At 42.7% G+C, this 26,079-nt stretch overlaps 1 protein-coding gene across 1 annotated transcript in view; it reads left to right on the forward strand.

The window, feature by feature from the left end:
• Nucleotides 1-8,924: 8,924 nt before the first annotated feature.
• Nucleotides 8,925-26,079, forward strand: part of arhgef6 (Rac/Cdc42 guanine nucleotide exchange factor (GEF) 6) — a 124,075-nt gene continuing 106,920 nt past the window's right edge. The window contains exons 1-2 of the mRNA XM_061930193.2: nt 8,925-9,318; nt 20,528-20,611. Of these exons, the coding sequence (XP_061786177.2) occupies nt 9,154-9,318; nt 20,528-20,611 (249 nt within the window). The 5' untranslated portion in view covers nt 8,925-9,153. The remainder of the gene's footprint in view (nt 9,319-20,527; nt 20,612-26,079) is intronic.

Raw genomic sequence — 26,079 nt, forward strand, 5'->3', positions numbered from 1 at the left:
CTGTCGCTTAGTAGGAGCCATTTTGTGGTCTTTACAGATGTAAACACACAAAGGAAATGAAACGTACGGTGATATCCGCGCGCTTTTTCTTCTTCTACGCGGGCGGGTGGTTGCTTACAGTAGAAGAAGAAGCGCTTCCTGTTCTATGGGGGCGGGTGCTTACCTTGGCGGTTGCTTGCGTAGAAGAAGAAGCGCTTCCTGTTCTACCGGGAAAAAAGATGGCGGCTGTTTACCGAAGTTGCGAGACCGAAACTTTATGAAAATGAATCTTAATATTTATCCATATATAAAGCGCACCGGGTTATAAGGCGCACTGTCAGCTTTTGAGAAAATTTGTGGTTTTTAGGTGCGCCTTATAGTGCGGAAAATACGGTAACTTCATTAAAATTAATAGTCCTGTCAATAGCATGGAATTACAATTCAAATGTAGTTTTTTTGTAAGCCTTTCAAAAGAATTCAAAATATGAAAAATTAATGAAAATTAATTTAAGCCATCAGACACTTGAAAAGTGGCACATCACATCTCTAATGTAATCATTTTAACTTTTCAACAGAAATAGCACTGCAAAAATATTAAGGACATACTTCTGTATTTTGGTAGTTATGCTGTCAACATTTAACAAGATTTCTTCAATTTGGACTTGAAAGCATAAATAGTATAAACACTTTTAACAGTATAACAGTACTAAACAATTCCAATAGATAACATTGGTGTCATTACCTTTTTGTGGCTAAAATCCGAAAAACGTTGAAAGTTTTCCACTTGTATCGCTAGCAACGGCATTAGACTTGTGTTTTTTTTGTCCCAACGTGGTCTTTTACATCGCTAATGTCCGATCGAAAAATCTTGTCTGCACAAGGTGCAATTCGCGTAGTTTTCACCCTTTTTGGAAGGGATAATTATTCCCGGATAGGCTTTTGAATATTCTTTACGGAATGACTGCAGTTTTCCTTTCGGTTTAAGACTCGTTTGCGATGTTTCTCCGGCTGATTCCATGATCGTTCGCTCGTTTGGAAACAGTGGCAACAGGTGCCTCGTGCTTGGCAGCGGTGCTATAAATAGCCTCGCGCATTTTTAAAAAAATACTTTTTTTTAATTAATGAAAAACCGTATTTTTTATCACTGCAACCGTAACCCGGAATAGGTTGATGAAAACCGTACTAATTACGGGAAAACCGGAGTAGTTGGCAGGTATGCGATATTTCAATCATGTAGGAAAGTATTGCTATGAATGATTGGAGCAATGACATTTCAATATTAATGTAAAATAGTATTGATATGGAATCTGTCTGCACTGACTTGTAAGCAGTTGTTTTGAATGCCTGTTGTCTTTAAGGGTCTGCCACAGGCGAGAGACAGCTGGTTGAAAGACTTCTGGCAAAGGGGAGGAGAACAGGCGGAGGATTTTCTCAGTGGTTTTCAATAAATACCAAAAAAACGGGTTTGCAAAGTTTTTTGTCCTCAAAGACTTGGAAGAACTTCTTGCATGTTTTCCTAAACTTTCTTTTAATGTGCACTCGAACATGAGCGCCGTGTAGATTTTCCCAACTTTGGTAAAAGATGTGTAATAGAAAGGAGTAATTAAGGATTCCAAAGACAAAACAAGCTCATTGTTGGGATAAAGTTGTAAGTTGCTTACTTTTCAGTACAAACTTAGTAACATTATGTCTTTGTGTTACATGTTTGGGTACAGTTTAGAAAACCAGTAAAATGTTGAGCATTCTCAGATTAAGGAGAGAAATATGATTTTACCTCAAAGCAAAAATTCTGCATGCAAAGGTTGCGGGGAATTTGGTATGTTTCTTATTGTTTTTTACAACTGCTGTCAAAACAGCTCAATTTCAATGTAAATAATATATAAAAGACACGGCTGGTTTCCTACTATTAGGTTTACTTTTTTTTGGTAAGATACATATTTTACCTATCGTACCAACTTGTAGTGAACACAGGAGTAATTCCCCCAATTTGGAAAAAATGTATTGTGCAAGTGTAACATTTGTTATTCTGAAAAGAAGCCCTAACTATTAGGGTTTTGGGAAAAAATCGATTCGAATTTGAATCGCGATTCAGAATCGATTCTCATTTTTAAAAAATCGATTTTTTTATTTATTTAAAAAAAAAAAAAACTTTAATTAATCAATCCAACAAAACAATACACTCCAATCCAATTCCAAAACCAAACCCAGCAACACTCAGAAGTGCAATAAACAGAGCAATTGAGAGGAGACACAAACACGACACAGAACAAACCAAAAGTAGTGAAACAAAAATGAATATTATCAACAGTATCAATATTAGTTACTATTTCAACATAGTGATTAAAAATTCCTCATTGACATTATCATTAGACATTTATACAAATAAAGAATAGTGTCACAGTGGCTTACACTTGCATCGCATCTCATAAGCTTTACAACACACTGTGTCCAATATTTTCACAAAGATAAAATAAGTCATATTTTTGGTTCATTTAATAGTCAAAACAAATGTACATTATTGCAATCAGTTGATAAAACATTGTCCTTTACAATTATACAAGCTTTTTACTCTGCATGTCAGCAGACTGGGGTAGATCTTGCTGAAATCCTATGTATTGAATGAATAGAGAATCCTTTTGAATCGGGAAAATACCGTTTTTGAATCAAGAATCGTGTTGAATCGAAAAAAATCGATTTTGAATCGAATTGTGACCCCAAGAATCGATATTGCATCGAATTGTGGGACACCCAAAGATTCACAGCCCTAATATATATTTATTTATAAATATATATATGTATATATACACCCCCCCCCCCCCCCCCCCCCCCCCCCCCCCCCCCCCCCCCAGCGGGCCTTTTGAATATCTCTAATTCTGAGGTCTCAAGGTTGACAAGTATGTATATAAATAAACATTCACCATATGCAAAACATAGTATGAGTTCATCCATCCATCCATCTTCCGCTTATCCAAGGTTGGGTCGCGGGGGAAGCAGCCTAAGCAGGGAAGCCCAGACTTCCCTCTCCCCAGCCACTTCGTCCAGCTCTTCCTGTGGGACCCCGAGGCGTTCCCAGGCCAGCCGGGAGACATAGTCTTCCCAACGTGTCCTGGGTCTTCCTCGCGGCCTCCTACCGGTCGGACGTGCCCTAAACACCTCCCTAGGGAGGCGTTCGGGTGGCATCCTGACCAGATGCCCGAACCACCTCATCTGGCTCCTCTCGATGTGGAGGAGCAGCGGCTTTACTTTGAGCTCCTCCCGGATGGCAGAGCTTCTCACCCTATCTCTAAGGGAGAGCCCCGCCACCCGGCGGAGGAAACTCATTTCGGCCGCTTGTACCCGTGATCTTGTCCTTTCGGTCATAACCCAAAGCTCATGACCATAGGTGAGGATGGGAACGTAGATCGACCGGTAAATTGAGAGCTTTGCCTTCCGGCTCAGCTCCTTCTTCACCACAACGGACCGATACAGCGTCCGCATTACTGAAGACGCCGCACCGATCCGCCTGTCGATCTCACGATCCACTCTTCCCTCACTCGTGAACAAGACTCCGAGGTACTTGAACTCCTCCACTTGGGGCAAGATCTCCTCCCCAACCCGGAGATGGCACTCCACCCTTTTCCGGGCGAGAACCATGGACTCGGACTTGGAGGTGCTGATTCTCATCCCAGTCGCTTCACACTCGGCTGCGAACCGATCCAGCGAGAGCTGGAGATCCTGGCCAGATGAAGCCATCAGGACCACATCATCTGCAAAAAGCAGAGACCTAATCCTGCAGCCACCAAACCAGATCCCCTCAACGCCTTGACTGCGCCTAGAAATTCTGTCCATAAAGGTTATGAACAGAATCGGTGACAAAGGGCAGCCTTGGCGGAGTCCAACCCTCACTGGAAACGTGTCTGACTTACTACCGGCAATGCGGACCAAGCTCTGGCACTGATCATACAGGGAGCGGACTGCCACAATCAGACAGTCCGATACCCCATACTCTCTGAGCACTCCCCACAGGACTTCCCGAGGGACACGGTCGAATGCCTTCTCCAAGTCCACAAAACACATGTAGACTGGTTGGGCAAACTCCCATGCACCCTCAAGGACCCTGCCGAGAGTATAGAGCTGGTCCACAGTTCCACGACCAGGACGAAAACCACACTGTTCCTCCTGAATCCGAGGTTCGACTATCCGGCGTAGCCTCCTCTCCAGTACACCTGAATAGACCTTACCGGGAAGGCTGAGGAGTGTGATCCCACGATAGTTAGAACACACCCTCCGGTTCCCCTTCTTAAAGAGAGGAACCACCACCCCGGTCTGCCAATCCAGTGGTACCGCCCCCGATGTCCACAGAAGCTAGTATGAGTTCATTAATTTGCAAATTGCACACGGAAAAACGACTTAACAGGACAGAAAAATGCACTGTAAAAACACTTATTTTCCGCAAAATCTATCTTATTTTATTGTGCGTATACAATATAATCAAATGCATGTTTTGATCGAGACTTTTATTAGTAGATTGCACAGTACAGTACATATTCCGTACAATTGACCACTAAATGGTAACACCCCCAGGGGCGTCACTAGCTTTTAAGGACAGGGGGGGGCTTAGCCCCCAGGAGATGCACAGGACGCGAGCGAACGTAGCGCACGAGCACAAAACTTCACAAACGGCTAACAAAGACTTAGAAATGATTCATTGTTATTAGTATTATTTTAAAAATGCACGGGACGAAATGAAATGCTCCCCGGATAGATGTCTTTTAACCATTTTTTTTTCTTTTTCTTTTAATGTATTTATTAATTTGACATTTTATATTAAATGTCTTGGTTTTTCCTCCCTCTGAAAATCCTATGAAATGTTTAACAAGCCATTCTATAACAATACAACAGCTATTAATGTAACAATACAATAAAACAAATATATTTAATGTTTTTTTTCATCGTTTTAACATTTGACTAATGTATATTACTTTATATAGATTCTACAAGCATTTTTTTAAATGTTTTTTTTCATTGTTTTAACATTTGACTAATGTATATTACTTTATATAGATTCTACAAGCATTTTCTATATGAACAAGTCCAAGGACCGCAGGCAAGGTCGCAGAGAAAATGCGGACTGGATTTTGAGGGATGTGGGCATTTTCTATATGAACAAGTGGAATGGATTGGATACCGACACACTAAAGGGGCTCTCTCCCTTAAAGTACCAATGATTGTCACACACACACACTAGATGTGGTGAAATGTGTCCTCTGCATTTGACCCATCCCCTTGTTTCACCCCCTGGGAGGTGAGGGGAGCAGTGGGCAGCAGTGGTGCCGCGCCCAGGAATAATTTTTGGTGATTTAATCTATGAAGTGAGGGGAAACTGAGTGAATAATGACAGTTTATATGATTAATTTATTTAAACTCCTATTCGGGCCACTTTATAATGAATATGTCGGCATGTATTTGTTAAAAAAAAAATATATATATATATATATATTAGAGATGCGCGGTTTGCGGGCACAACCGCGGAGTCCACGGATTATCCGCGGATCGGGCGGATGAAATTAAAAAAAATTAGATTTTATCCGCGGGTCGGGTCGGGCGGTTGAAATTAAAAAAAATTAGATTTTAAATAGATTCAGGCGGGTGGCAGTTAAACCAATTGGGAAATATATATACATAGTTAAATGTTGTTACCCACATACGAAAAACGAGCAGGCACCTGCTGCATATGCCACAACAGAAAAAAAAAAAAAAAAGAGAAGGACACTTTTACGGAGCGGAGAAGGGACGCCTCGCCGGGGTCCGGGACCGAGGCCCCTTCCCCCGAGAGGGCCCCACCGGGAGCCGTAGCTGAGGCGATCCGCGAGGAGGGCCCGACGCACGTCCAGGGTCACCACCGCGTCCACCCCACCGACACCCCGCCTCATCCGCCTTTGCCGCGGCAGGCGTCACGCGCTGCAGGTAAGCTGCCCCGTGGCCGGGGGCTCGTAACAGGGGTCACTCCGCGCGCTCCGCCCGCGCAGCTTACCTGCCCGCCACCCCTGTTGCCGGGGGCGCGTAACAGGGGTCACTCCGCGCGCAGTGCGCTCACGAAAGGGGTGGGGCTCACCCTGGTTGATATAGACAGCAGGACGGTGGCCATGGACGTCGGAACCCACTAAGGAGTGTGTAACAACCCACCTGCCGAATCAACTAGCCCTGAAAATGGATGGCGCTGGAGCGTCGGGGCCCATACCCGGCCGTCGTCGGCAGCGAGACGCGCTTGGAGGTGAGCTCAGCGCGGCTCCCATATGATTGCGCACTGGTGTGCGTCTGGGTCGTGACAGCGTGGCACGCGAATGTCTGTCCTGCATTGGATCAGTCTCCTTTCTTTAACAGGCAAAAGCTTTATAACCTCACTAATGCCTTGCATCGTCTATATTAGATATATAACAACGGGCGGGTGCGGTTCTGATCAAATGTTACATCGGGTGGATGGCGGATGGTTGACGACTTTCTGATGCGGTTGCGGATGAAATAATTGCCTATCCGCGCATCTCTAATATATATATATATATATATATAACACCAAATTATTTAGGGGGGCTTGAGCCAACGCCAATGAACACCCCAATAAGTTTTTCAACTTGTTTAAGTCGGGGTCCACTTAAATTGATTCATGATACAGATATATATATATATATGTATTATTTTCGGGTCTCCCTATGTCTAGCATTAAAAGATTACAGTTGGTACAAAATGCGGCTGCTAGACTTTTGACAAGAACAAGAAAGTTTGATCATATTACGCCTATACTGGCTCACCTGCACTGGCTTCCTGTGCACTTAAGATGTGACTTTAAGGTTTTACTACTTACGTATAAAATACTACACGGTCTAGCTCCGTCCTATCTTGTCGATTGCATTGTACCATATGTCCCGGCAAGAAATCTGCGTTCAAAGAACTCCGGCTTATTAGTGTTTCCCAGAACCCAAAAAAAGTCTGCGGGCTATAGAGCGTTTTCTATTCGGGCTCCAGTACTATGGAATGCCCTCCCGGTAACAATTAGAGATGCTACCTCAGTAGAAACATTTAAGTCCCATCTTAAAACTCATTTGTATACTCTAGCCTTTAAATAGCCCCCCTGTTAGACCAGTTGATCTGCCGTTTCTTTTCTTTTCTCCTCTGCTCCCCTATTCCTTGTGGGGGGGGGGGGGGGGGGGGGGCACAGGTCCGGTGGCCATGGATGAAGTGCTGGCTGTCCAGAGTCGGGACCCGGGGTGGACCGCTCGCCTGTGCATCGACTGGGAACATCTCTGCGCTGCTGACCCGTCTCCGCTCGGGATGGTGTCCTGCTGGCCCCACTATGGACTGGACTCTTACTATTATGTTGGATCCACTATGGACTGGACTCTCACAATATTATGTCAGACCCACTCGACATCCATTGCTTTCGGTCTCCCCTAGAGGGGGGGGGGGGGGGGGGGTTACCCACATATGCGGTCCTCTCCAAGGTTTCTCATAGTCATTTACCGTATTTTCCGCACCATAAGCCACCCTGGGTTATAAGCCGCGCCTTCAATGAACGGCATATTTCAAAACTTTGTCCACCTATAAGCCGCCCCGTGTTATAAGCCGCATCTAACTGCGCTAAAGGAATGTCAAAAAAACAGTCAGATAGGTCAGTCAAACTTTAATAATATATTAAAAACCAGCGTGATGTGGGCGCGCATGGAGTCGTATATCAACATGGACGGAGCTGCGTGAAAAAAGCCACCCGGCCTCTTCGCGTAAACTTCCCTTAACCACTCGCTCATCTTTTCTTCATCCATCCATCCCTTCGAGTTAGCTTTAATGATGACGCCGGCTGGAAAGGTCTCTTTTGGCAAGGTCTTCCTTTTGAATATCACCATGGGTGGAAGTTTCTGGCCATTAGCATGGCAAGCTAGAACCACAGTGAAGGATGACTTCTCATTCCCTGTGGTGCGAATATTCACCGTACGTGCTCCCGTTGTATCCACAGTGCGGTTCACAGGAATATCAAAAGTCAGTGGAACCTCGTCCATGTTGATAATGTTCTCTGGCCGGATCTTTTTTTCAGCTATCTTGTTTTTACAATATGCACGGAAAGTAGCCAGCTTTTCTTGAAAGTCTTTAGGCAGTTGCTGTGAAATAGTAGTCCGTGTGCGGATGGAGAGATTGCGTCTTTTCATTAACCGGAAACCTGTCGCTTAGTAGGAGCCATTTTGTGGTCTTTACAGATGTAAACACACAAAGGAAATGAAACGTAATATCCGCGCGCTTCTTCTTCTTCTACCGGGGCGGGTGGTTGCTTACAGTAGAAGAAGAAGCGCTTCCTGTTCTATGGGGGCGGGTGCTTACCTTGGCGGTTGCTTGCGTAGAAGAAGAAGCACTTCCTCTTCTACGGGGAAAAAAGATGGCGGCTGTTTACCGTAGTTGCGAGACCGAAACTTTATGAAAATGAATCTTAATATTAATCCATATATAAAGCGCACCGGGTTATAAGCCGCACTGTCAGCTTTTGAGTAAATTTGTGGTTTTTAGGTGCGGCTAATAGTGCGGAAAATACGGTACATCGACGTCCCACTGGGGTGAGTTTTTCCTTGCCCTTATGTGGGCTTTGTACCGAGGATGTCGTTGTGGCTTGTGCAGCCCTTTGAGACACTTGTGATTTAGGGCTATATAAATAAACATTGATTGATTGATATATACTATCAGATATATACCATCATCATAATACAGTCATAACATAAGATAATCATCATCAGAATATATACATTGAATTATTTACATTACTTACAATCCGGGATGTGTGGGGGGGATTTTACACTTATATTGGTATATTTATGAAATGGAAAGGAGTCTGCTACTCCTGCCTTATACCAGTTCCTGACAACAGGCTTGTTGCAACAATATTTTGTGTCAAATTTGCTGAGCTCTCAGATTGTCTTTGCAGGCATGCTGCTAGTCAGTCACTAGCATGTGTTGTGCAGCCGAGTTGAGCCAGCAGGGGGGATGATGAGTTGTGGCATGTAGCAACACAGCCCTTCTTCCTTCCTTCCTACCACCACCACCACCACCAACACCCCTCCTCTCCTCTCGCCCAGCTTCAAGCAGAAGTGCGGGCTCGCCACTTGCAAACCCTCACCGGGCGGCCATGAGTGCCTTTTAGCGGGCGGTGACGGCGCCATGAACTCGGAGGAGCAGACCGTGACGTGGTTGATCTCGCTGGGGGTGCTCAGCTCCCCCAAGAAGAACGTCGCCGACCCGGAGGAGTTCCTGAAAGCCTCCCTGAAGGATGGCACCGTCCTGTGCAGGCTGGCGGAGCGGCTGGTGCCAAACTTCTCCGCCAAGGTGAGACTAGTTACTTCAGACGTCACCCACACTAGTTACAAGTTGGCGCAAAAAAAGGAAAGATGTGGACTAGTCAACCTCAAGGGAGGCTCTGATGTCAACACACACAACAACTCCCGTGTAGGCCGCGCCTTCCTTTTCACTTCCAAACTACACTTTTTCTTCTTTTGAACGAGCCGTCACATAGAATGTTTAACTTTTAACATTTGATTCCATTGCTTAAAAGAACATGTTCCGGCATTGACGACACGACTAGCAAAAAAAAAAAAAACAACACCAGGAAGTCGTATCCTTCAAAGGAGTGTCGATTGTTACGTTTATTGACATTTGTTCGATGTAAAACATGCACGTAGATTGAAAAGTGGATAAGAGTTTCTGCAGGGGAAGATTCGTCACTTCCTCCTTCGAGTCTCTTCCCGCTGCGGTTTCTTTTGCATAGACATGTTGTAAGTGTACGCAGCATGGAGCGCTACTGCCTACTGGCGTTTGACGAGACGCGGGGCCGCCATCTTGGAGTGGTGATCCGCTAATTCATTTGGCAGGAGCAGGCCCGGCCCTAACCAATCTGGCGCCCTAGGCAAGATTTTAGATGGCGCCCCCCACATCGGCAGTGAAGTGTATATACTCACAAGAACCCGAATAGCTTTGTCTTTGACCCTTTTTTTTTTACTTAAAACTATACCTAACAGTGTTTCCCACAGGACAGGCATCTATTTGCGGTGGTGTGGTCGGCGGGCGGACGGGGGGGGGAGTATAATTACAACATTTTATGTACATATTTATATACAGATTTGAACAATTAGTGATTCACTGAAATATATTTATTAATTGTGGTTTTTACAAAAAATATATCTTATAAAATATAAAAGCTAAAATGTCTCTTAAAGCTCTGCCCCTTTAATTAGTGAATACTAAATAATTTAACTTTAGCCTACTACTACAACCATATTATTTACCAGCAACATGAAGTGAAACAGAGGCAGAGGTGTCCTGCCACAGTCAGTCAACCTCCTCCTCCTCCTCCTCCTCCTGCTGCTGCTGCTGCTGAACAGGTCGCACCTGTGGTCCGAACTGTAGGCCTACCTCCTCTCCAAGTCGAGCCCCTTTCGGCCGTTGAAAATATTTTTCTATACTCATCTGTGTGAAGGAGTGTATTACTAACGAGCAGAAGCGCTCTATGTACAGTGCCGTCTAACCTTAAGCGGCAGCAGCTCAACACATGCAGGGTTCAACGTTAAGGTTTTTTTCTACTTGCCTGACTTCTCAAATCTACTTGCCCCAATATTTGTACTTGTCCTGCCTAGGTTTTTTTCTGGCTGTGTAGTGCTCATGGCTTATATCTTAATAGAATCCTTCCCGTTGACTATTTACAACACTACACAGTATTTATTATTATTATTATTATTATTATTATCTATAATTGCATTTAAATGGCATTGCATACATGTACAATTAAATGCTATTTCACATTATTTGACCAGTAGCAGTTACACTCATCTGAACAGGTCAGCCACCTGTTTAAAGCCCAATCACAGTTGAAATCTTGAAATGAAGGGCCTTTAATGGCCAAAACATTAACCTGGACAACATTTTAACAGCTGGTTGGCTCAGATTTTATTATTTTCATTGCATTCACATGCTGCAGTGGACAGTGGACAATTTAGCTTCAGTCCATGTGTGTTTATTGACAACATGGTTATAACCTGGACACGTTAGCTCGTCGGTATTGTAACACGTGACTGTTACTACGAGCGTCTGCCCCGGACCACGAGTCAAACAGCGGCTGTGTTAATGAAGCAGCGTCAGGCTGCTCACCGTCAGTGAAACGCTCGGTGAAATCACGGATTAACGTTAAATGTATGACGAGCCGCGAGCGATGCAGCTATAACCTATCTACTAGTGATGGGTTGATGAGGCGTCATGAAGCGTTTTGACACATTGCAAAACTGTATTGATACTGTGTCGATACTGTGTCACTAAATAATGACATCTGCTGGACATTAAAAATCCCTACAGGCAACCTATGGACCGACTCAACTGACACTGATTTTATGACCTAGTACAGTGGTTCTCAAATGGGGGTACGCGTACCCCTGGGGGTACTTGAAGGTATGCCAAGGGGTACGTGAGATTTTTTTTAAATATTCTAAAAATAGCAACAATTCAAAAATCCTTTATAAATATATTTATTGAATAATACTTCAACAAAATATGACTGTAAGTTCATAAACTCCGTGAAGCACAAGCTCAGGTTTGTCACTAAAATGTCTGTCAAAAAGAAGTGTGAAAAGAAATGCAACAAGGCAATATTCAGTGTTGACAGCTAGATTTTTTGTGGACATGTTCCATAAATATTGATGTTAAAGATTTTTTTTTTTTTTGTGAATAAATGTTTAGAATTAAGTTCATGAATCCAGATGGAGCTCTAATACAATCCCCAAAGAGGGCACTTTAAGTTGATTATTACTTCTAGGTGTAGAAATCTTTATTTATAATTGAATCACTTGTTTATTTTTCAACAAGTTTTTAGCTATTTTTATATCTTTTTTTCCAAATAGTTCAAGAAAGACCATTACAAATGAGCAATATTTTGCACTGTTATACAATTTAATAAATCAGAAACTGATGACATAGTGCTGTATTTTACTTCATCTTTTTTTTTTTCAACCAAAAATGCTTTGCTCTGATTAGGGGGTACTTGAATTAAAAACAAATTCACAGGGGGTACATCACTGAAAAAAGGTTGAGAACCACTGACCTAGTATATACAATAATATAAACCAAGTCATTGTATTTCATTTAGGATTATTTCATATCTTCATTTAAATAAAAATATGTTTTTTGTCTTTATTAGATACAGTCAATAAATAATGTGAACATGTATCATAACATGGAAATCTAAGAGAACGTGTTGTGAATGAGGATGCTTGTGGACCTGGAAATTATTATTATTATTTTTTTACACATTTTTATTAAAAAAAACAAACAGTTTTTCCAAAGTATTCAATTTTAGACGCTTTCTCTTCTTAGTTATTATTTCTCCGGCTGTAGAAAAGAGCCGCTCACAGGGCACAGAGGAGGCGTCAGTGCGACACAGTTGGCGTATCGGTCACGTGACCAAAACAGCTCATGATCGGTCACGTGACTTTCTAAAAGCGGTACGCGCACCGACACAGGGTTTCGCTCTATGAGCTCGACGCATGCGCCGATGCATCGGTGTTGCCGGACCCATCACTAGTATATACTCACAAGAACCCAAATAGCTTTGTCTTTGACCTTTTTTTTTTACTTAAAACTATACCTAATATATAAAGGTCGGAAAAGTGACTATAGGGCAGGGCCGACATCCGGGCAACTGAGCTACATACGGGTTCTTCGAGCCATAGCAACCTGACTGGCGTTGAAAACAAACCGTCGCCATTACTCTTTAACCTGTCGACCTGCGCTGATTAATCCCGTCATTCTGCCTCCAAAATGCCAAAAAACTGTGTTGTTTTTGGTTGTGCAAACCACAACTGGAATACAGGGAAAACAAAGGTCGTATTTTGTTCTGCCAAAGCGTGCTAAAAGCCCACAGAGACGAGACAAATGGCTCGCAGCTTTACACCGGGAAAACGAGGACGGTTCTCACTGGAGTCCCCCAAAATCCCGGGTCGTGTGTTCGGATCACTTCGTTTCTGGTAAATATAAGGAACAAAAATCCACCTTCTTAACCACAACTTGGCTATACCGTCCATGCTAATGTTGAACCCGTTGAATTTTTACTGAATAACGTTCGACAGCTGAAGTTGTTGTTGTTGCACAACAATAACATACGGTATAAAGGCTATTTCCAGTAATTCAGCAAATAATAAATCATAATACTGAACTGAATTTGAATGAGCTCTCTACAGATATAATAAATATACAGATACTGGTAGTCACCGTGTCATCCTTATTATCATTTATCAACATACCTTGGGTGATTTAACAATTTTTATGTGATTTATTCGTTATATAACAACCGAAGCTAACAACCGACCTGGTGCGCTTGTGAGGTAGACATAAAGATTTCCAAATTCCATTGTCCGGCCATTGTGTAGGATTATCAGTCCACGCATCTGCTGGAAGGCGGTAAGGGCAGTCGTTTAATCCAACTACAGAACATTTTAACTCGTATCTTAACCTAGCCTCACTGGAAAGACTATTTACATAATCATACGCCATTTAGAACAGTTTAAAATGCCGTGAAACCTCGTTAAATGCATCTACAAAGCAATTAGCTACCTGCTGCCACCTACTGATATGGAAGAGTATTACACGGTTACTCTGCCCAGCTCTAGACAGCACCGACACTCAACAACAACAACACATCGTTTGCAGACTATAATTACTGCTTTGAAAAAAATATCTTTAACCTAAATAGGTGAAACTAGATAATCTCCCACGGCACACCAGACTGTATCTCACGCTGCGGCACAGTGGTTGGAAAAACACTGCTATAAGTGACCAGACGTCCGAGATCAAAACTGGGAATATAATCCCAGAGAAGGGGAGAAAACGGTCAGCTATTTTTAAGTTGAAGAAACAATATGATGAGGTTATATATGCATACTACATAAACAATGTATGAATACATTAGATATCCATACATCTTATAGACTGTATCTCTGTTGCTGAGTTTATTCTGTCTTGACACTTTGTATTGATATTTTCTATTACATTCTTCCCCTAAATGATCATGTTTACACTGATTGTTTTATATGTATTTTTGATGTGTCGCTTTGGATAAAAGCTACTTCAACATAAACATATATAAACACCTGAAAGTCTTTATATCAGCTAAAACCACCAATCTGTTTCACTGGATTCAGAATAAAAGCAAATGATTCTGTCTTACCCAACAATGTTAGTATTTGAATATTGTTACTTCCTGGATACAATTATTCTGTTAAGAAAGTATTGTCTTATACTTTGCCTAAAATGAGAACGCATCATAATCAGGGGCGGCTGGTGAATTTTGTTTTAGGTGGGGCTGAAAGTTTGTAAACCAAACCCCTGTAGGGGGGTCATCCTCCCCCAGAAGATTTCTTTGTGATTTTCACATACAAATGAAGCATTCTGGTGCATTCTGACAAAATAATTTAATGAATTTCTTTGACAAGCAATTCTATTATGGTCATACTCTTGTTTGCTAGCGGCTACCATTTCAGTACAAACCCCGTTTCCATATGAGTTGGGAAATTGTGTTAGATGTAAATATAAACGGAATACAATGATTTGTAAATTCTTTTCAACCCATATTCAATTGAATGCACTACAAAGACAACATATTTGATGTTCAAACTCATAAACTTTATTTTATTTTTTTGCAAATAATCAATAACTTAGAATTTCATGGCTGCAACACGTGCCAAAGTAGTTGGGGAAAGGGCATGTTCACCACTGTGTTACATGGCCTTTTCTTTTAACAACACTCAATAAACGATTGGGAACTGAGGAAACTAATTGTTGAAGCTTTGAAAGTGGAATTCTTAACCATTCTTGTTTTATGTAGAGCTTCAGTCGTTTCAACAGTCCGGGGTCTCCGCTGTTGTATTTTACGCTTCATAATGCGCCACACATTTTCGATGGGAGACAGGTCTGGACTGCAGGCGGGCCAGGAAAGTACCCGCACTCTTTTTTGACGAAGCCACGCTGTTGTAACACGTGCTGAATGTGGCTTGGCATTGTCTTGCTGAAATAAGCAGGGACGTCCATGAAAAAGACAGCGCTTAGATGGCAGCATATGTTGTTCCAAAAGCTGTATGTACTAGAGATGCGCGGTTTGCGGGCACAACCGCGGAGTCCGCGGATTATCCGCGGATCGGGCGGATGAAATTAAAAAAAATAAGATTTTATCCGCGCGCGGGTCGGGTCGGGCGGATTAATTCGATATTTTTTTTATTTTATTTTATTTTTTATTTTTTTTTTGCGGGTGGCAGTTAAACCAATTGGGAAATATATATACATAGTTAAATGTTGTTACCCACATACGAAAAACGAGCAGGCACCTGCTGCATATGCCACAACAGAAGAAAAAAAAAGAAAAGAGATGGACACTTTTACGGAGCGGAGAAGGGACGCCTCGCCGGGGTCCGGGACCGAGGCCCCTTCCCCCGAGAGGGCCCCACCGGGAGCCGTAGCTGAGGCGATCCGCGAGAAGGGCCCGACGCACGTCCAGGGTCACCACCGCGCCCACCGCACTGACACCCCGCCTCGTCCGCCTTCGCCGCGGCCAGCGTCACGCGCAGGTAAGCAGCTTACCTGCCCGCCACCCCCGTGGCCGGGGGCTCGTAACATGGGTCACTCCGCGCGCTCCGCCCGCGCAGCTTACCTGCCCGCCACCCCTGTTGCCGGGGGCGCGTAACAGGGGTCACTCCGCGCGCAGTGCGCTCACGAAAGGGGTAGGGCTCACCCTGGTTGATATAGAGAGCAGGACGGTGGCCATGGAAGTCGGAACCCGCTAAGGAGTGTGTAACAACCCACCTGCCGAATCAACTAGCCCTGAAAATGGATGGCGCTGGAGCGTGGGCCCATACCCGGCCGTCGCCGGCAGCGAGACGCGCTTGGAGGTGCGCTCAGCGCGGCTCCCATATGATTGCGCACTGGTGTGCGTCTGGGTCGTGACAGCGTGGCACGCGAAAGTCTGTGCTGCATTGGATCAGTCTCCTTTCTTTAACAGGCAAAAGCTTTATAACCTCACCATACCTGCCAACTTTTGAAATCAGAAAAACCTAGTAGCCAGGGTCCAAGTGCCGCAGGCCCCGGTAGGTCCAGGACAAAGTCCTGGTGGAGGGTTCGGGGCTTTGCCCCCCGACGCAAAATGATTATTAGCATTCAGACAGGTTAAAATGTTGCTAAAACCATCACTTTTCTATCAGTCACAGTGACTTTTCAAAACAAAAATATTACAGCAAAAATCATATGGGTTGATTGACATGTTTATTCTGTAAGCTAACTTCAATAGTTTGAAATTATTTTGACAGTTAATGCCAGTTATCCTGTCAACCTTTCACAAGACTTCAATTTGTTAATTGAAAGTATAAACAGTATAAACACTTTTTACAGTAAACAAATGGTAAAACAGTACTAAACAATTCCATAAAAAAAAAATTGGTGTCATTATTAACTTTCTGTCCAAGCTTGTATAATCTACTGCCTTGTTCAATTGTAAAAAATATTCTGTGCCTAAAATTCACATTTCTATCACAATTATCATACTGTAAACATGGTAAGCTAACTTCATTAAAATTAATAGTCCTGTCAATAGCATGGAATTACAATTCAAATGTAGTTTTTTTGTAAGCCTTTCAAAAGAATTCAAAATATGAAAAATTAATGAAAATTAATTTAAGCCAACAGACACTTGAAAAGTGGCACATCACATCTCTAATGTAATCATTTTAACTTTTCGACAGAAATAGCACTGCAAAAATATTAAGGACATACTTCTGTATTTTGGTAGTTATGCTGTCAACATTTAACAAGATTTCTTCAACTTGGACTTGAAAGCATAAATAGTATAAACACTTTTAACAGTATGTCGTGCTGTGAAATACAGCCGACAGGATTGCGCACCAAACACGAAGCAAGGCCAAAGTGCATGCATGGTGCAGGAGAAGAAAGGACTTCTTTCATTTAAGGTTTGTGATAAACCATCAAACTCATTCGTTAAAAGGACTCTATAGTAATATAAAGCGAATTTTTCTGGACATTATCATGCAAGAAAAGTTTATTTTTGGGACCGCGATCACCGCGTAATGATTTTTAAAGGTTGCATTACAAACATTTAACTGTCCCATGTGATCAGCCAGTGCGATTGGAAATCCATGCTCAATTATTGCCTCCGTAAATAAAACTTCGGGCGGATGGCGGGCGGATGGCGGGCGGGTGCAGTTCTGATCAAACGTTACATCGGGTGGATGGCGGATGGTTGACGACTTTCTGACGCGGTTGCGGATGAAATAAATTGCCTATCCGCGCATCTCTAGTATGTACCTTTCAGCATTAATGGTGCCTTCACAGATGTGTAAGTTACCCATGTCTTGGGCACTAATGCACCCCCATACCATCACACATGCTGGCTTTTGAACTTTGCGTCAATAACAGTCTGGATGGTTCGCTTCCCCTTTGGTCCGGATGACACGATGTCGAATATTTCCAAAAACAATTTGAAATGTGGACTCGTCAGACCACAGAACACTTTTCCACTTTGCATGAGTCCATCTTAGATGATCTCGGGCCCAGAGAAGCCGGCGGCGTTTCTGGATGTTGTTGATAAATGACTTTCGCTTTGCATAGTAGAGCTTTAACTTGTACTTACAGATGTAGCGACCAACTGTATTTAGTGACAGTGGTTTTTCAAAGTGTTCCTGAGCCCATGTGGTGATATCCTTTAGAGATTGATGTCGGTTTTTGATACAGTGCCGTCTGAGGGATCGAATGTCACGGTCATTCAATGTTGGTTTCCGGTCATGCCGCTTACGTGGAGTGATTTCTCCAGATTCTCTGAACCTTTTGATGATATTATGGACCGTAGATGTTGAAATCCCTAAATTTCTTGCAATTGCACTTTGAGAAACGTTGTTCTTAAACTGTTTGACTATTTGCTCACGCAGTTGTGGACAAAGGGGTGTACCTCGCCCCATCCTTTCTTGTGAAAGACTGAGCATTTTTTGGGAAGCTGTTTTTATACCCAATCATGGCACCCACCTGTTCCCAATTAGCCTGCACACCTGTGGGATGTTCCAAATAAGTGTTTGATGAGCATTCCTCAACTTTATCAGTATTTATTGCCAACTTCTTTGTCACGTGTTGCTGGCATCAAATTATAAAGTTAATTATTATTTGCAAAAAAAAAAAAATGTTTATCAGTTTGAACATCAAATATGTTGTCTTTGTAGCATATTCAACTGAATATGGGTTGAAAATGATTTGCAAATCATTGTATTCCGTTTACATTTACATCTAACACAATTTCCCAACTCATATGGAAACGGGGTTTGTACTATTGAAGATCTTTACTCCTTCTCAACTCTGTGGTAATATTCTTTTCACAAAATACAACCAATAATAGTATGTTAATGTTGACTCTTACTTGTGAAAAGTAATCCCCTGATTCCTATTTTCAACAGTCCGCTCATTTGAGCAGGAAAACGCTGAACACCATCTTTGTTTTCTACCTGTCAACTGTCAGTTTAGCATCTTTGTTTTCTACCTGTCGACTGTCAGTTTAGCATCTTTGTTTTCTACCTGTCGACTGTCAGTTTAGCATCTTTGTTTTCTACCTGTCAACTGGCAGTTTAGCATCTTTGTTTTCCACCTGTCAACTGGCAGTTTAGCATCTTTGTTTTCTACCTGTCAACTGTCAGTTTAGCATCTTTGTTTTCCACCAGTCAACTGGCAGTTTAGCATCTTTGTTTTCTACCTGTCAACTGGCAGTTTAGCATCTTTGTTTTCTACCTGTCAACTGTCAGTTTAGCATCTTTGTTTTCCGCCTGTCAACTGTCAGTTTAGCATCTTTGTTTTCTACCTGTCAACTGGCAGTTTAGCATCTTTTTTTTCTACCTGTGAACTGGCAGTTTAGCATCTTTGTTTTCTACCTGTCAACTGTCAGCTTAGCATCTTTGTTTTCTACCTGTCAACTGGCAGTTTAGCATCTTTGTTTTCTACCTGTCAACTGGCAGTTTAGCATCTTTGTTTTCTACCTGTCGACTGGCAGTTTAGCATCTTTGTTTTCTACCTGTCGACTGGCAGTTTAGCATCTTTGTTTTCTACCTGTCAACTGGCAGTTTAGCATCTTTGTTTTCCACCTGTCAACTGGCAGTTTAGCATCTTTGTTTTCCACCTGTCGACTGTCAGTTTAGCATCTTTGTTTTCTACCTGTCAACTGGCAGTTTAGCATCTTTGATTTCTACCTGTCGACTGTCAGTTTAGCATCTTTGTTTTCTACCTGTCAACTGTCAGTTTAGCATCTTTGTTTTCCACCTGTCAACTGGCAGTTTAGCATCTTTGTTTTCCACCTGTCAACTGGCAGTTTAGCATATTTGTTTTCCACCTGTCGACTGTCAGTTTAGCATCTTTGTTTTCCACCTGTCAACTGGCAGTTTAGCATCTTTGTTTTCTACCTGTCAACTGGCAGTTTAGCATCTTTGTTTTCTACCTGTCGACTGTCAGTTTAGCATCTTTGTTTTCTACCTGTTAACTGGCAGTTTAGCATCTTTGTTTTCCACCTGTCAACTGGCAGTTTAGCATCTTTGTTTTCCACCTGTCAACTGTCAGTTTAGCATCTTTGTTTTCTACCTGTCAACTGGCAGTTTAGCATCTTTGTTTTCTACCTGTCGACTGTCAGTTTAGCATCTTTGTTTTCCACCTGTCAACTGGCAGTTTAGCATCTTTGTTTTCTACCTGTCAACTGGCAGTTTAGCATCTTTGTTTTCCACCTGTCAACTGGCGGTTTAGCATCTTTGTTTTCTACCTGTCAACTGGCAGTTTAGCATCTTTGTTTTCTACCTGTCAACTGGCAGTTTAGCATCTTTGTTTTCCACCTGTCAACTGGCAGTTTAGCATCTTTGTTTTCCACCTGTCGACTGGCAGTTTAGCATCTTTGTTTTCTACCTGTCAACTGTCAGTTTAGGCTGCTCGCCGGCTCCTCGTCACCACTTCAAGATGGCGGCCCAATTTCTCGCGTCACAGCAGCCAATGCTGCGTCTACTTATAACATGTCTATGGTTTCTTGCCTCGTAAAGATGGCGTCAAAACAGGAAGTGCATGACAACCATACAGGAAATATGTGTTTTTTTTAAGAGTGTACATTTGTCTTCTGAATTGTGGTCTACATTTCTCTTTTTTTTCAAGCACGGTTTCGTAATTAGTTACAAAGACGCACATCTTGCGGGACATTTCACGCGGGATTCCGACGCTTTTGAACGCTAACGTCAGTGTTTTAGTTTGAAAGTCTTGCACAGAGGCGGATGTTTGGGTCCGACAATGCTAACTTGGCGCTTCAGTAATCGTTTATGTTTCCACGAAGGGAACGCAGACAAGCTCCATATTTCATCAACTGGCGCTACAATAACCGGACTTTAAAGACCAATGAGTTCACCCAAATGCTGCCGGGGGCCATTAGGGAGCGTGTAAAAAGTGTCCACACACACATTTGTATTCTTCTGTGTGTTTGTGCTCTCAGTACTGCTCGGATCCCCGAAGCGAAGCTGACTGCATCGGAAACATTCGGGAGTTTTTACGAGGATGTTCGTCCTTGAAAGTGGAGGTAAGTTTATATGCACTTTTTTTTAAAATGATTGTTATCTCCGGGACTGAGTTGCCCTATTAGCAAGTTGTTGTTGTTTCACTACACGTCCATGTCAAGCAGACACAAATACACAAGGCGACATTTCTTTTAATTATTTTTATTTATTTATCGCCTTCATTGATGTGCATTTTTGATCAATAGACAATTAAACTTTAGAAACAAAACACATATTTACAAACCTATGCTTGAGATGGAACGGGATGAAGAATATCTTATATTTCCTGCCCCCTTCAACATAATAAGTAGTCTTACTTCATGGATAGCCCAGATTCACAAGCATACAAACCAAACAAATATAATGAAAACAAACAAAAAACAAGTGCAAAACTTCATGAAGTACAAACCAAACAAAAAAAAGTAGTATAGACCTCACGGCATGATAGTCAGACAAAAAATAAGTAAAATAATAAATATAAAGCAAAATGTAAACACTTCATTATAATCTTATTGTTCTGTCTTCATACATATATTTTTCAATTGGAATATATTTCTACAATCTTTGATTTTCATTGTAGGGGTGTAACGGTACACAAAAATTTCGGTTCGGTACGTACCTCGGTTTAGAGGTCACGGTTCGGTTCATTTTCAATACATCCATCCATCCATCCATCCATCTTCTTCCGCTTATCCGGGTCGGGTCGCGGGGGCAGCAGCCTAAGCAGGGAAGCCCAGACTTCCCTCTCCCCAGCCACTTCGTCCAGCTCCTCCCGGGGGACCCCGAGGCGTTCCCAGGCCAGCCGGGAGACATAGTCTTCCCAACGTGTCCTGGGTCTTCCCCGCGGCCTCCTACCGGTCGGACGTGCCCTAAACACCTCCCTAGGGAAACGTTCGGGTGGCATCCTGACCAGATGCCCGAACCACCTCATCTGGCTCCTCTCGATGTGGAGGAGCAGCGGCTTTACTTTGAGCTCCTCCCGGATGGCAGAGCTTCTCACCCTATCTCTAAGGGAGAGCCCCGCCACCCGGCGGAGGAAACTCATTTCGGCCGCTTGTACCCGTGATCTTGTCCTTTCGGTCATAACCCAAAGCTCATGACCATAGGTGAGGATGGGAACGTAGATCGACCGGTAAATTGAGAGCTTTGCCTTCCGGCTCAGCTCCTTCTTCACCACAACGGATCGATACAGCGTCCGCATTACTGAAGACGCCGCACCGATCCGCCTGTCGATCTCGCGATCCACTCTTCCCTCACTCGTGAACAAGACTCCGAGGTACTTGAACTCCTCCACTTGGGGCAAGGTCTCCTCCCCAACCCGGAGATGGCACTCCACCCTTTTCCGGGCGATAACCATGGACTCGGACTTGGAGGTGCTGATTCTCATCCCAGTCGCTTCACACTCGGCTGCGAACCGATCCAGTGAGAGCTGAAGATCCTGGCCAGATGAAGCCATCAGGACCACATCATCTGCAAATAGCAGAGACCTAATCCTGCAGCCACCAAACCAGATCCCCTCAACGCCTTGACTGTGCCTAGAAATTCTGTCCATAAAAGTTATGAACAGAATCGGTGACAAAGGGCAGCCTTGGCGGAGTCCAACCCTCACTGGAAACATGTCCGACTTACTGCCGGCAATGCGGACCAAGCTTTGGCACTGAGCATACAGGGAGCGGACTGCCACAATCAGACAGTCCGATACCCCATACTCTCCGAGCACTCCCCACAGGACTTCCCGAGGGACACGGTCGAATGCCTTCTCCAAGTCCACAAAACACATGTAGACTGGTTGGGCAAACTCCCATGCACCCTCAAGGACCCTGCCGAGAGTATAGAGCTGGTCCACAGTTCCACGACCAGGACGAAAACCACACTGTTCCTCCTGAATCCGAGGTTCGACTATCCGGCGTAGCCTCCTCTCCAGTACACCTGAATAGACCTTACCGGGAAGGCTGAGGAGTGTGATCCCACGATAGTTAGAACACACCCTCCGGTTCCCCTTCTTAAAGAGAGGAACCACCACCCTGGTCTGCCAATCCAGAGGTACCGCCCCCGATGTCCACGCGATGCTGCAGAGTCTTGTCAACCAAGACAGCCCCACAGCATCCAGAGCCTTAAGGAACTCCGGGCGGATCTCATCCACCGAGGAGCTTTTTAACTACCTCAGCAACCTCAGCCCCAGAAATAGGAGAGCCCACCACAGACTCCCCAGGCACTGTTTCCTCATAGGAAGACGTGTTGGTGGGATTGAGGAGGTCTTCGAAGTATTCCCTCCATCGATCCACAACATCCGCAGTCGAGGTCAGCAGAACACCATCCTCGCCATACACGGTGTTGATACTGCACTGCTTCCCCTTCCTGAGGCGGCGGATGGTGGTCCAGAATTGCTTCGAAGCCGTCCGGAAGTTGTTTTCCATGGCTTCCCCGAACTCCTCCCATGTCCGAGTTTTTGCCTCTGCGACCGCTGAAGCCGCACACCCCTTGGCCTGTCGGTACCTGTCCGCTGCCTCAGGAGTCCTATGAGCCAAAAGAACCCGATAGGACTCCTCCTTCAGCTTGACGGCATCCCTCACCGCCGGTGTCCACCAACGGGTTCTAGGATTGTCACGAGGGAGGTGCTGGACATTGAGTCTGAATGGACCATGTTCCGCACCTCTATTGTCGAGGCGGCTGATTGGAGCTGTGGCCGCAAGGTAGTTGGTGCTTGTCGTGGCGGTAATCCTAGAATAAACACAATAACTAATGCTAATTGATTGTATTGACTTATATGTTATGTTTGATATGAGTTATGTTAAAGATGTGTGCTCTGCACATGAAATACATACATAAATACTATTATCATTTTTTTAATTACTTTATTGCTATGATTTTAAATGTTGCTAAAAGGACAAGCGGTAGAAAATGGGTAGATAGATATACTGCGTGTAATTGTAATGAGTAGGGTTGTCCCGATACCAATATTTTGGTACCGGTACCAAAATGTATTTTGAGATTTATTTAAATAAAAGGGACCACAACATTTTTTATTATTGTCTTTATTGTAACAACAAATGTTAGTGTACATGAAACATATGTTTATTATTGTCATTTAGTCCTTAAATAAAATAGACAACTTGTCTTTTAGTAGTAAGTAAACAAACAAAGACTCCTAATTAGTCTGTAACATATTGTGTCATTTATACACCTATTATTTTGTACACATTATGAGGGACAAACTGTAAAAATGGATTATTAATCTACTTGTTCATTTACTGTTAATATCTGCTTATTTTCTCTTTTAACATGTTCTATCTACACTTCTGTTAAAATGTAATAATCACTTATTCTTCTCTTCTTTGATACTTGACATTAGTTTTGGATGATACCACACATTTAGGTATGGATCATGTCGATACCAAGTAGTTACAGGATCATACATTGGTCATATTCAAAGTCCTCATGTGTCCAGGGACATATTTCCTGAGTTTATATACGGAGAATATTGCACGTCTCGTTCCTGGCACCTCTTCTCACCATCGAAACCTATTCAAAACTCAATGTGTGTGTATTTGCAAAGATAAAAATCCATGTTGGATTCTTTGTGTTATGTTCTATTTCGATACTTTTCGATACTTTTCTAAATAAAGGGACCACACAAAATTTCATTTTTGTCTTTATTGGAACAAAAAATGTTAGTGTACATGAAACATATGTTTATTATTGTCATTTAGTCCTTAAATAAAATAGACAACTTGTCTTTTAGTAGTAAGTAAACAAACAAAGACTCCTAATTAGTCTGTAACATATTGTGTCATTTATACACCTATTATTTTGTACACATTATGAGGGACAAACTGTAAAAATGGATTATTAATCTACTTGTTCATTTACTGTTGATATCTGCTTATTTTTTCTTTTAACATGTTCTATCTACACTTCTGTTAAAATGTAATAATCACTTATTCTTCTCTTCTTTGATACTTGACATTAGTTTTGGATGATACCACGCATTTAGGTATGGATGTGATACCAAGTAGTTACAGGATCATACATTGGTCATATTCAAAGTCCTCATGTGTCCAGGGACATATTTACTGACTTTATAAACATAATATGAATTTTTTTTTAAACGAAAAAAGATTTTGTTTTGCTAAAAATATCAATGTAATTTTAGTAGTATCGACTAGATACGCTCTTGTACTTGGTATCATTACAGTGGAAGTCAGGTGTAGATCCACCCATGGCATTTGTTTACATTTTGACGGCGGTGAGCTATTGTATCCTCCTACGGTGTGTGGTGAAGCATGTTTAGCTATTCCTCGTCCTCCAGTGATAATGATACTTGTAAGAAACGTACTTTATTTGTCACCATGGAGGCAAGGGTTAGTGATTTAGAAGTAGCTAAAACACTGTGGAGGGACATTAGCTGCATGTGTTAAAGCAGCTCTTCCTGAGGGTGTTTCAGTGTTATAACTTCACCTTTATCTTGACTTTTTACACCAAAATGCGTCCATTCTCCCCTTTCTGTCTACACACTGTGTCTGCTTGTAAGTACTCTGTGTGTGTGCGCTGCCCAACATGCTCCTCTGCTCCTAAAACCAGCAATGTCACCACGTGACGACGCGCCGTCATGCTCGTAAAAAAAAAAAAAAAAGATAAATTGTGAACCAGTACTTTTCAAACATAGTATAGTACCGTTTTGGATTGATTAGTACCGCGCTATTATACTAGTACTGGTTTACCGTACAACCCGAGTAATGAGTAGAAACACAGTGATGGTCTTTACAAGAAGATGACATAACTGCACTGCACACATAGTTGACTTGTTTAAGACTTAAAAAACAGCCGTTGATAAAAAAAAAAAAAAAACTTCCCTGCTGTGAGACGTTACATGATGTTGCTGGTGTACAACCTCTTGTGCTAAAGGAAATGCTAATAAAAATGTATTTCTTCCACATCTTTATTTACACAAATTACATAGTACCGATAAGACTACCGATTAATACCAGTATCGATAAGAATATCGATATTGGTATGGATAAAATCCTAACCAAATACATCCCTAGTCAAGAGTAGCTAGGCAGTAGGAAATATTGGACATTAAACTCACTAAGTCCTTCCTCAAAACGCTTTGCATTCACACGCCTGTGGGTCAGAAAGTGTTTATCAGCAAAAATGCATTTGTTGAAATATGATTTTGATATAACTCATCCTTACCTCTTGTACAGTGGCAATAATGTACAACATGTAGTTGAATGCTTCTCAACTATTTTATGTTACGCCCCCCCTAGGAAGAAGAACCCCCCCCCACATAGTATAATTTGTCTATAAAACGATACACCTCTGCATAACTTTGTATCATTATTAACAGACTGCACAGTTCCTGTCTTCACAGTAAAAGCGCTGCTTCATCCTGCCTGCTCTAACAAAATAAGAGTCTCAGAAAGCGAGCGCACACAAGCTAGCAAGCTAGGGAGTTTGCCGCCAATGTATTTCTTGTAAAGTGCATAAA

This window comes from Nerophis lumbriciformis, linkage group LG36 (genome assembly GCF_033978685.3).
Source record: "Nerophis lumbriciformis linkage group LG36, RoL_Nlum_v2.1, whole genome shotgun sequence".
Taxonomy (NCBI): Eukaryota; Metazoa; Chordata; class Actinopteri; order Syngnathiformes; family Syngnathidae; genus Nerophis; species Nerophis lumbriciformis.